The 11817-nt window shown below is 39.8% G+C and overlaps 1 protein-coding gene across 1 annotated transcript; it reads right to left on the bottom strand.

Annotated features, from left to right (window-relative positions):
• Positions 1 to 9809: 9809 nt before the first annotated feature.
• On the bottom strand, positions 9810 to 10742 carry LOC119040853 (olfactory receptor 5M3). Its single transcript, XM_037133964.2, has one exon. It carries the CDS (start codon positions 10740 to 10742, stop codon positions 9810 to 9812), a length of 933 nt encoding a protein of 310 aa, XP_036989859.2.
• Between the last annotated feature and the right edge of the window lie 1075 nt (positions 10743 to 11817).

The following is an 11817-nucleotide window of genomic DNA, read 5'->3' as shown; positions in this document are numbered from 1 at the left end:
TTTTAGACATCTCTCCTTCCCAATGCTGGCATGTTTTGGTAGTTTCACATTTTTTAGATACTTATGGAGAGTTATACTTCTCTTTTGACCATAAGTCAAAAATAAATTTTTACACCATCTCTTTTTTAATATAAATATATTCTCCATGATTAAAGGAAAAAGCCAGTTAATCAAATAACCCATCAGGTCTAAATGTCAGATAAAAAAATATTATTTAATCTAATGTCATACTTGCATGTGGGGACAACTTTGCCAGCAAGTCCCACGTCCACCACAAATGAAAATAACACTACCAAGATATGATCTGCTAGGGGAGGAGAAGTGGACAATTTCTCAGAGGAGTAGGGCCTGACTATTTTGGTGAAAAAGTTGATGAGACATTACTGCTGATTGTTAAGTATCTACTAGGCTGACAAGGGCATCAGCCCAAGAATTACCTTCTGCCATAGGTCCAGGAAGCCCGAATGAGAACAGATATGAGTAACAAATAAGGGATGCTTCCTTTTATATACGAGATTCTGCAAGGTTAGAAATACACTTAGTAACTGAGGTTCAACTGACCCTTTTAATATAGCCTGATCTATATGAAGGAGTGTATACACGGTATAAGCAGAGTCCCAAACTAAGTTAAGAGGCTCTTTGGGCCAATGTTGGAGGGCAAGAATTGCTCCTGAAATTTCTGCCCGCTGTGTGGAGGAGTGCTCTCCAGAAAGAAAATGTTTCCACTCATTCTCTTCTTTCCAGGTGATAGCAGCCTTCCCTGTTTTTCCTGAACCGTCATTAAAGATGGTTCTAGCCTTAGGAATAGTAGTGACACTGAATTTTTCCCCCATGCGAATATTAAGAGTGGGGAAGTTTGGAGAAGTTTATCAAAAGGTAAATGAATACTAAAATCACCAACAAAATCAGCGAGTGCACCCTGAAATTCTAAAGATTGACTATAAAATTGCTGGAGATGCACTTGGGTGAGAGGAATGTGTATAACAGCTGGGTCATGGCCAAAATGCTGAATAACTCTATCCCAGCCTTTAATAATAAACTGACATAGCACAGTAATAAAGGTGGTAATAGTGCACTGGGGCTGATGGGGTATGCCCTTAGTGGTCATACTAGACCGTCCTAAAATCAGCCCTACTTGTCCCGGGGGTAATGCCCCCATACTCATGTTGGAGCAGTGACCACCTCATCTTGCGCTTTTAAGATGAGTTCAGAGGCGGTGACCAAGTCCAACCCTGCGCTCCCCTACTGGCAACACGGAGGTCAGAGACTCAGCATCTGCCTGAGTCCACAACACCTGATTGTTGTTGCAGCTCCTGTTGGGGTTTGGGGCACCGAAGCTCGCGCCCCACTTCTCATTTCCCTGGAATGGGGGCAGTAAGTTCCCATCCTTATCATAGATGGACCTGCGTTGATTGGTCCAATGTTTGCCTTCATGGCAACGAGGGCAATCGCTCCGGTGACTGCTACTGCGCCAACAGGGGCCCTTTTGGCCCCAGAGATGACGGAGAATGAAGAGGGGACTGCCGCTCAATCCCTCTAGAGACCGCTGCCATGCAAAGGGAGGAGGATGGAGCCACGATCCCTTTGGAGACCGCCCTGGGTGCGCACACTTTCCGCCCAGTCTCAAACAAAAGAGGTTGTTTGTTTGTTTGTTTTCTAAAATCCCTTCTGCCGCAAGAGGCAGTGAATTCAGTCACTCTCCTGCACTCTCAAATCGTGTGTCTTGCTAGGGACCAGTGTAGTCAGAAATGTCCTGTTGGTGGAAGACTGTCAAAAAAGGGGGCACCGAATGTTTGGGGTCCCCTTAGTCCTGCTTACGAGTCTCGGGTTCACTTCCCAGTTGCCTAAACAGCTGGGAGGGCTCGGAGCACCACAGGATGACCAATCCTTACCTCCAGCTCCCATAGGAGGCCAAAGGTTTACATGAGATGGAATTCCCTAAAAGGCCCCTGCACATCTTAGGGATTTGACCCCAGACACCTCGGCTAGATCTCCTACCACGGAGAGACGCCAGATTTCTCGAGCCAGAGGGAAGTAGTGCCTCTTTTCTTTGGCACTTCAGCTAGAAGCTGAAACGCTCTTTAAAATACCTCATTACTAAAGCTAATAAAAGCGGGGAAGTCCTTGCTTTCTCCTCCCAAGCCAAAAACCCATCCGGGGATTGCGCTGCAGGGAATGGGGCTGTGAATGCTTTTGCAGAGTGCCTTCTCTTTGTGTGGGCTCTTTCTTGCAGTTGGCGGAAAACCCAATGTCCTAATCTAGCCATGACCAACTTACCCTGTCATGGGAGGCTTCTCGCAGCAGGTACCCTATTGGCATTTAACTGTTTGTCCCCTGCCCACAGATTGCAGCAAATGCTTGGGAGGGAAAAAAGCAAGACTCTTATTATGAAGGAGAGTGCAGGGGAGAGAAATGAGAAGAAAACCACTCAAGGGGACTGGTAACAGTAACATTTCCTCTTATCTGTAACAAGCCTGGGGGCCTTACCGGGAAGTTGCCCCTGGTCCCTCTGGGGATGAAGAGCTATTCTGTCCCCCTAGACATGTGTCCCTGACAATGTGGCTCCTAGCCTCAGGTTTGAAATAGGTCCTGCACCTGTAGCAGGCGCCAGGTCCCTGTCGCAGGTGCCATATGTGAGGGCAACTTTGCCAGCAAGTCTTGCACTCACTCAAACTGAAGAGGCACAAACGAATCACAGTCATCATCAAAACCAAGTGAAAAGGGTGAACCACTTATACATGTTCATATGTATTCACACATTATGCATGTTCCCTGGGTACTGACTCTTTTGCATATCACATGCAATTCCAATCTACTAGCTGGCATCCACTGTAATGTCCTAGAGATTCAAAAATAGTAAAACAAGGAGATTAATGTTACTACTTATAGTGGTATTAATGTAAGTAGATTTTCCAAAACCAGGATACACTCGTACAGAGTTATACCAGGGGAAGAAAGTAAGAAATGCTTGACTCTTCTTTTGAGATCCAGTGGAGTTTAAGAAAATTTCTTAGATGTTTTGCAGATTTATTTTCAAATATACGTTGTATCATATACACCTTTCTCCAGACCAATATTTTATAAGTTCTTTTCCTAAGAAAACATTAGTTTCTTTTATAATGTTAATAGGGATTATGAAGAGAAATCCACCAGTATCCATTCATCAAATAAGAATGAGAAATCTCTATATCCTATCTATTCATTTAGAGATACACAATCTACCTAGTACAATTGAACTCTGAAAAGTTTTATGGAAAAAATCTATTAAACTTAGTTTGGCTTACATTGACTTATCTCAGGAAGAGAGGTGAGAGAGAGATCCCATCAACCTCAGTGAACATGGACACAGACTGTTATACTACCCCATAAGAATCTTGAGACAGCTTTTCAATGGCACAATGAATGTGTCATGGAATGGTGTCATATTATTGCCAAAACTCTTGTTTTAACATGCAGAATTACACTTTGTTCAATTGCAATTTGATGGAACCTACCCATGGTTATCACTGGGTAGTGACCAGGACAGACAAAAACAGGCAATAAGTTACACCTCACTGCCATAGTGAAAATAAACGCACGTGTCCACAAAGGTAATGCTCTACTGCCCACTCCCCTCATTTGGAAAGGAAAGTTTTCTCTGGAGAAAGGAGAATGCTAACAATCAAGGTCGATCAGACCAAGACTGAATAACTCCAGAGTCTCAGGCTAATTAAGGGAAAGTAGAGGCATTAACTAATGGCTAAAAAAACTATCAATAATTACAGTTAAAGTTGTTTGAAATTAAATAATCTGACTTTGAATGTATTTAGGCAAAAAAATTTGCAGAGTTGATAACTTTATCTCTAAAATTCTTTGTTTTATGTGATAAAGAATACTATCTTCCATCCCCACCTCTACAGCTCCATGACAACTTTATGGGACTCATTTTGCCTTAGAAGAGTTTTTCAATCTTCAATTATTTTTGGACAATATTGCAATCAAAACCCAAAAATCTTCTTCCAATTTTCCCATTGTTCAGGTATCTTTATGGCAGAAAATACAGTAAAAGAAACAACCTTTCAGCTGAGGGAAGAAAGGGAAGGGAAAGAGACAGAGAAAAGAAATTCGATTCCTTCCCTTCCTTTACTGTCTCAAGGCCCAGTCCACAAGGGTGTCCTGCCTTTAGGTGCCAGGTCTCTGGATCAGACACTGTTTTAGTTTCCAGACACTGGCATTCCCCAAAAGCTTCCAGCTGAGATTTTCCTGAAAATGCTTTTGTTTGGATTTATTATTATTTCCTTAAGAACAAATATCATTCATATATTTTGGACATGATTGCCACAGGAATGAGGCTGTGTTTTCTCTATCACATCAAGGGAGACATAACATGTATTTATTTCATTCTGCTTTGGTTTTGATATCTGCCAGGTCTCAGCACCATACTTGTAATTAACAAGTATTTTGTCCTTATTACTTAATGAGAATTAGATGTTGCTGTGTATTTTGTAGTTGGGGGTGGGGGAAGACAGTGTGCTCTGTGAATACCATGTTACTCCTGAGACTTTCAGCCACTAGGTAACAGCCAGTGATGTTCTTAGATAAATCTGTCATTACAGTGATGGTAGTCAGGTGGAGATTCCATAATTATGTTGTTTATTTTATATTTACCACTTGGCAATTCACTGCAGAGTTTTGCTTTCTCTTCACTCTGTTCATGTGTGCATGTCTAGAGAGGCTTGCTCATTGACAAAGCAGACAACCTGTCTTGCTGTATTGGAGATGTGAGGAACACTTTGTTTTTATTGGTCTTCACATTTTTGAACTGTGTCCCATGGCCCTGTGGGTTACAAAGGAGAATAGGCACCCAGCCACCCTGTTTAAATGTATCAAGACATTTTCAATGTTCACTGTGACAGGACCTTTTGGATTGAAGCATATACAGACATGCAGAGATGAACTGAAGCTGAGAAAGTATACATGATCACACTGAATTATAGTGGCTCTCAATCTACTGGGCATAAAGCAGAGTTTCCTTTAAATTATTTTAAAGTCTAACTCAATACCACTTTGCTATTGTTCAGCTTACTACTTATAGATTGTGTATACATTGGCCAGTATTATCTATCTACCGATTTATCATGCATGTCCCGAAAGTTTAGCTACCTACCACTTTAAAGAAATATATTTGGGAGTCTTCAAGAAATAAAGGATGGCATCAGATCAGACTGGAAAGTTGTAATGTGAACATCTTTCAATTAAAAAATCTCTGATTTATGTATAGTAATTGTGTGTGGCACTTATACAACTGTCATAAAGGTAAAAAAACAAAAAACTCAAGGCAAACAAAATTATGTATCAGTTGCATTATGACTAATGACTAAGTGAATTAGTTGGTGGACAGAGGGTCTTTGCTCTCACAGTGTGAGGTGAACTGTGCAAACCCCACTCTGCAGGTGGCTATTACCTGTGATAACTCAGTTCTTCCTGACAATCTTTTCTCTTTTCAGTTTTTGTGGACCCTTTCTGACATAAACGTAAACTTAATTTTAAACACATTTTTAAATATTGAAGTCCACTAAAGTCATAAACTGCTTGCTTAGCTTTGTCTTTCACTCTTAAAAATTGTTCTCACGTACAGGGTGGGGCAAAAGGGTAGGTTTACAGTTGTTCACAGAGGAAATAATACAATAATTAATAAATAGTAATGCAAGAATAAACTGTGTGTTTCACATACAAACTACAGTAAATCTACTTTTACCCTACCCTGCATTCAAGAAAAAGAAAAAGAAACTCATACTCAGCAGGAAAACAACTTGATAAAATATCTTCCCTCCTTGTTGTATGTATGCTCTGTAGTGTGCTGTGTTTTCACTTTTGCAGGTGCTTCTCAAAGTTCCTAGAGGAAGAGGAGCTATGTTTTGGGTGTTCGTCCAGAATGATTGAAAGATCACTGTGAACTTCCAGTGAATGTGCCAGGAAAAACAGATCACAGGTATATTTGTAAACTACCCAAACAATGGTACTTTATAAAAGTATTAACTTTTCAAAAGAAACGAATTTCCTACATAAGAAGAACTTGGATTTTTGAATTTTGACACAGACATGAAAAATGTTTTAGACACCATCACAGATGATAGAGAAAATACAGAGTTGAAATAGACATTCTGTAGCCCAAAAAGAAATTGCAAACATGTCAACAGATCCTACTCATATCTCAATCAACAGACTATACTTGCAGCTGCCTGTGCTACTCAACCTTATGCATTTTGCAGAGCTTTGTGAGAGAGAAATCTTTACTTAGAAAGTCAGACATGATTGCACAGGACCACAGATGATTTGGCACACACACACACACACACGCACACACAAAAATGGCTGTAAAACATGTCGGTGTTGGTATTTTACAAAAGTGAAATACAAGAAAAACTGAATGGTACTTAGCCAACTGACAGCAATGGTGAACTGGTAGGGGAAATGAAGGGTTAGGTCTGATCTTAGGTGGTGTGTGGTCTGCAGAATTTGGGGAATCTTAGAAACACTTGTCTTTACCATCTGAAAGCAATAACATATATTCAACTTCCTCACAGTGTAAAACTGTGTATTTCAAATTAAGTTACCAATAAAGGTAGATTTTTCTTCAAGACTAGGAATGAAAAAATATTCAGTATTCCAATGAAAGAGTTCTGTTTCCATTGTCTTGATTAAATTCTCAGTCCATGACATTTTATGAACTTGGGCAAGTTTTACTTTTTTGTTTGGTTGTGTTTAGATTTTCTGTGCCTTAATATGAAATTATAGCAATAATAGTAATCATTTCATCATGTGTTTATGAGCATGAAAAGAAATGTTACGCATCACCACATAATAAATATACAAGAAACAATTATTATTAAATGATTCAAATTATCGAATCTCTACAAAAAATATCTCACTCTCTCTTACAATCACTTCTCTCTCACATATATAAATTGCACACCTACACACAGCTGACATTTAGGGAATAAATGATGTTAATTAATAAAAAATAATATAAAATCCAAGATGCGACTTTCACCTGAGAGTTCTGGACAAATGCATTTGTATACCAACCTGAGAATGAAGAAAAATGCCCTCAGTAAAGATGCAGACTGACAAGGAAATGGAAGACAGTTTATACACACCAGGCAAAAGAGAACTGGAGGACCATAAGAGACATTTCCCTTAAATTTTTGCTTAGGAACAAAGAAGTAATTAAGCAGCTTCCTCTCTAAAGGACCCTTGGGGAACTACATCTCCAGAGAAAGAGGTGATTGTAAAATTTCTTATTTTGGCAGTGAGGGAGGATGGTGTAGGGAGGAAGGGCACCATTAGGAGTCAGTTTTTAAATAATTAATTTATTATTCTTTTTTATTTTTTCTACCTTTTGTTCTACTACAGTAGTCCCAGGGAACTGATGTGCACAATTTTCTTTCCACCCCCTCAACAAATTCAAGTTGTTTGGATTTGTTCTGGGATCAATTTAACAGGATTTACCTTGGGTTTGCATCACAATAAAATTGCTGATAGTGTTACTCAGTCTGATTAAGGGTATGTTTTCTTCTGTACTTCAGTCTGTGTCACTTGGTTTTTCAAGAGAAGGAGGAAACAAGTACTATTCCTTATAATTAAATTTGTAATTTATCAAAGCAGGAGAAATATGTTTGCTTTAACTTTATTGATAAGAAAAACTAGAAACTTAATCATAGCAACAATAATGCGTTTATTAAAGTTAACACATGCCATATCATTTAACTTAGTTCTCATAAATATCTCCTAAGATATTTATATTTTTCTCACTTTTGCAGGCAAAAAATTCGAGTCTTAGGGAGGTCCAGTACCTTACTCCAGAAGTCCCACCCACTCTTCATTCAGAATGGACACCCTTCTCAGGGGTGTAACAGGGCGCAGTCAGGAGGGGGGCACTAAAAAAAGGATTTGCAATGGAAGGGGTCTGTAACTCAAGGTCCAGGAAATATTAAGATGTCATCCCTCCCCCCCAGCATGAAGAGGTGTCATTTGGGGGAAGGGACTAATGGAGCAGGGCCATTGAGAATTGTTTCACATAGCAACAGTTTTGCAGCTAACTTCTGGAATGGTCATTTAACGTATCTATAACCTTTAACTGGTTTCATAGACATGTTAAATTGCTGTGACCATGCTTTGAGCCAGGGAGAAGGGAGTGGCTTCTACCCAGGATGTAACTGAAGGCTGGTCCCCTGAGTTACAGCACCCAAATGAGAGCTTGGAGATGATTGGCTCCACAACATGGGGCCACACTTGCCCAGACTCACTACTGCAGCCCGGTAAAGCTGGGAGGATATGGAAGTCCTGGCAGGTGTAACTGATTCTGGGAGTTGAAAATGGGGCTGCAAAGGAGGACTGGTACGGGGATTTAAACCCAGACACAGCAGCCATTGGGGAGAGAGCCACTTGGTTTTGGTGGAGTGTAGGTACCCTCTTGCCCAGGTGAAGAGAGAGCCATGCACTTTGGGCAGAGTGAGGACCCCTTCTTGCCCAGGTGAAAGAGAACCACGCACTTTGCCAGAATGGGGACTGCTGCAGCCCGGTGAAGAAGAAATCCACGCACTTTTGGCAGAGTGTGGACCCCTGCGGCTTAGGTAGAAGAGGCCCATGTGGCTTGCGGATGCTCCCTTTGGCTGCGTGGCCTAGAGAGCAGGAGAGACTTTGCCTGGAAAAATGGCTATGAAGAACAATCGCTAGTGGACCATGAGAAGGTGCCACTTGACTTGTGAGTAACTGGAGATCCTGCCTGGATGGCGACACAGCTGACGGTGCCAGCACTCAGCCTGAAACACACACATGTGCTTCTTTTCCTGAAATACAGTACCCCAATTTAGGGCATGGGGAGAAGGAAGCACTGTGGGCCTCTGTGGTTGGCCTAAAGTACTTTGATATTTTTATGGAGACATCGGGTCACTGCTTTAAGTCTGGACAACTTTAAATAAACCTTTCCTTTCCTTTTCACAAATCTCTGGCATTAAGAGATGTCTTTCCAATTGGCGACGACAATCCGGCCCAGCACAGGGGTCCCTATGGTATTAGTATACCCTCCTCTTGAGTCCAGGGTCCCGGTGTATCTGTTCTTTAACAGTTTCTTTGGCATCCCTGGGTGGGCCAAATATTGCTGCCCTGGGACTTCTGTTCCGGAACAGGGGCACATGAGATATGCACAGTGTGCTTTTTGGCAATTTTGGGGATGAATTATGGACGTTATCAGAATCTGTACAAGAGAGACATCATGCTGTATCTCTTAAAAACCAAACAACTGAGCAGGGATTAAATACAGTAAGATTGTTATTTTCAAAGTAATTGTCACTGAACACACCTGCACTTCACAGTGAAAAAGCCACTAAATATCACAAGATCACACAACTTTTAGAGGGACTATTGTATGTCCTCATTCTATAAAATTGAATAAAATACACTACTTATTTCTGCCACAATTTACTTTATAAATAAGCACATTGATATTTCCCAGATTCATCTACTGCATTTTAATAAGATAAACAAAACCTGTTCATTCTAGCTATGAATTTGAACAATTTCAATTAGTGCAAGAGTGAACTTTGACTCAAATAACCTTTCATTAGTTAATTTATGAAGTTTTAGTTATCCTCACTGCTTACATCAACAGAAATGGGTCAATCTACTATTTTTCTTTTAATGTGAGTCTTTGTTCTTTTTCTTTTCACTGTGCAGCCTTTAGCTTTTGTAAAAGGTCTTTAGCTTTGTACTAAGCCATAATCTGCTGACAAATAGAATGTAGAAAACAAAATTAACTCAATTTTACTTTAACTTGTTACACATATTCTGCTCATCACTTTGTTCAAGGCCACTTTCACATCCTTGTTTCTCAGACTGTAGATCATGGGGTTCAGCATGGGGATCACTGTGGTGTAAAACACAGCCACCATTTTCCCCTGCTCCACAGACTCCTCTGTGGGGCGTCTGAGATACATGAAGATGAGAGTCCCATAAAATATGATGACAGCTGTCAAGTGGGACCCACAGGTGGAAAAGGCCTTCCACCTCCCTTCTGCCGAGTGCATCCGGAGAATGGCAATGACAATGAATAGATAAGAAATTATAACTACAGTCAGAGAGTACGTGAAGTTAATACCTGCAAGTATGATCATGGAGTACTCTTTGACAAAGGTCCCAGCACAGGCCATTTTGATGAGAGGTGGGTCCGCACAGTAGAAGTGGTTGATCTCAATTTTCCCACAGAAGTATAAGCCATAGGTCAATAATGTTGCTGCCAGACTAGTCAGAAAACCATATATGTAAGGGAAAGAGATCAGTCGAACACAGACAACCGTTGACATTCTGCTGCCATAGAGCAGAGGCTTCCCAATTGCCATGTATCTATCAAAGGCCATCACAGCAAGGATAAAAACTTCCACATGGACAAGGGCAATGAAAAAGAAACACTGTACCAAACAGCCATTGTAAGAAATAGTCTTTGTCTCAGATAACAGGTTTTCCAACATTTTAGGGGTAACGTTGGAAGAAAACCACACATCTACAAATGACAAGTGACTGAGAAAAAAGTACATGGGGCTGTTGAGCTGTGGACTGACTTTAATTAACACAATCATGCCAATATTGCCTACTAAGGTGATAATGTAGACCATGAGAAAAATGATGAAGAAGAGAATTCGCCATTCCTGATGACTGGTGAGTCCCAAAAGAATAAACTCTGTCACATCAGTGAAGTTGAGCATTTTCTCAGTTCCTGGCCAATGTTAGTTATAAATCTCTGTGATGGCAAAAAAAAATTGAAAATCAAATATTAATTATTTATTAATTTACACTTTTATCCATGCCCATTTTGACTGTTTTCATTGTTACATACCTCGGACTGCTTTTTGCCACTGTTGCCAGCAGATCTCTGGTCGTCACTAAGATGAGTAAATACATGGGCTCTACTATATAACAGTGACAGTAACTATTGTGATACAAATGCTAGTGTTAAATATTGGGATTCACCAAATATTCCAAGACTACATTTTAGAAATCTCTCTTTCCCAATGCTGGCATGTTTTGGTAGTTTCACATTTTTTTAGATACTTATGGAGAGTTATACTTCTCTTTTGACCACAAGTCAAAAGTGAATTTTATACCATCTTTTTAAAATATAAATATATTCTTCATGATTAAAGGAGAAAGCCAACTAATCAAATAACCCATAAACTCCAAATTCCAGATGAAAAATATTTTTAATTTAATCACATATTTGTACTCAGTCAAACTGAAGAGGCACAAACTAATCACAGTCATCATCAAAACCAAATGAAAAGGGTGAACCACTTATACATGTTCATACGTATTCACACATTATGCATGTTCTCTGGGTACTGACTCTTTTGCGTATCACATGCAATTCCAATCTACTAGCTAGCATCCACTGTAATGTCCTGGAGATTCAAAAATAGTAAAATAAGGAGATTAATGTTACTACTTATAGTGGTATTAATGTAAGTAAATTTTCTGAAACCATGATATACTCATACAGAAAGCTCCTTGGATGTTTTGCAAATTTATTTTCAAATATAGGTTGTATCATATACACCTTTCTCCAGAACAATATTTTACAAGTTCTTTTCCTAAGAAAACACTAGTTTCTTTTATAATGTTCATAGGGGTTATGAAGAGAAATCCACCAGTATCCATTCATCAAATAAGAATGAGAAATCTTTATATCCTATCCAATCATTTAGAGTCACACAATCTACCTAGTACAATTGAACTCTGAGAAGTTTTATGGAAAATAATTTATTAAACTTAGTTTGGCTTGCA

This window comes from Artibeus jamaicensis, unplaced genomic scaffold (genome assembly GCF_021234435.1).
Source record: "Artibeus jamaicensis isolate MK-2021 breed Jamaican fruit bat unplaced genomic scaffold, CSHL_Jam_final scaffold_614, whole genome shotgun sequence".
NCBI lineage: Eukaryota > Metazoa > Chordata > Mammalia > Chiroptera > Phyllostomidae > Artibeus > Artibeus jamaicensis.
This window is presented reverse-complemented; position numbering and strand designations above follow the sequence as displayed.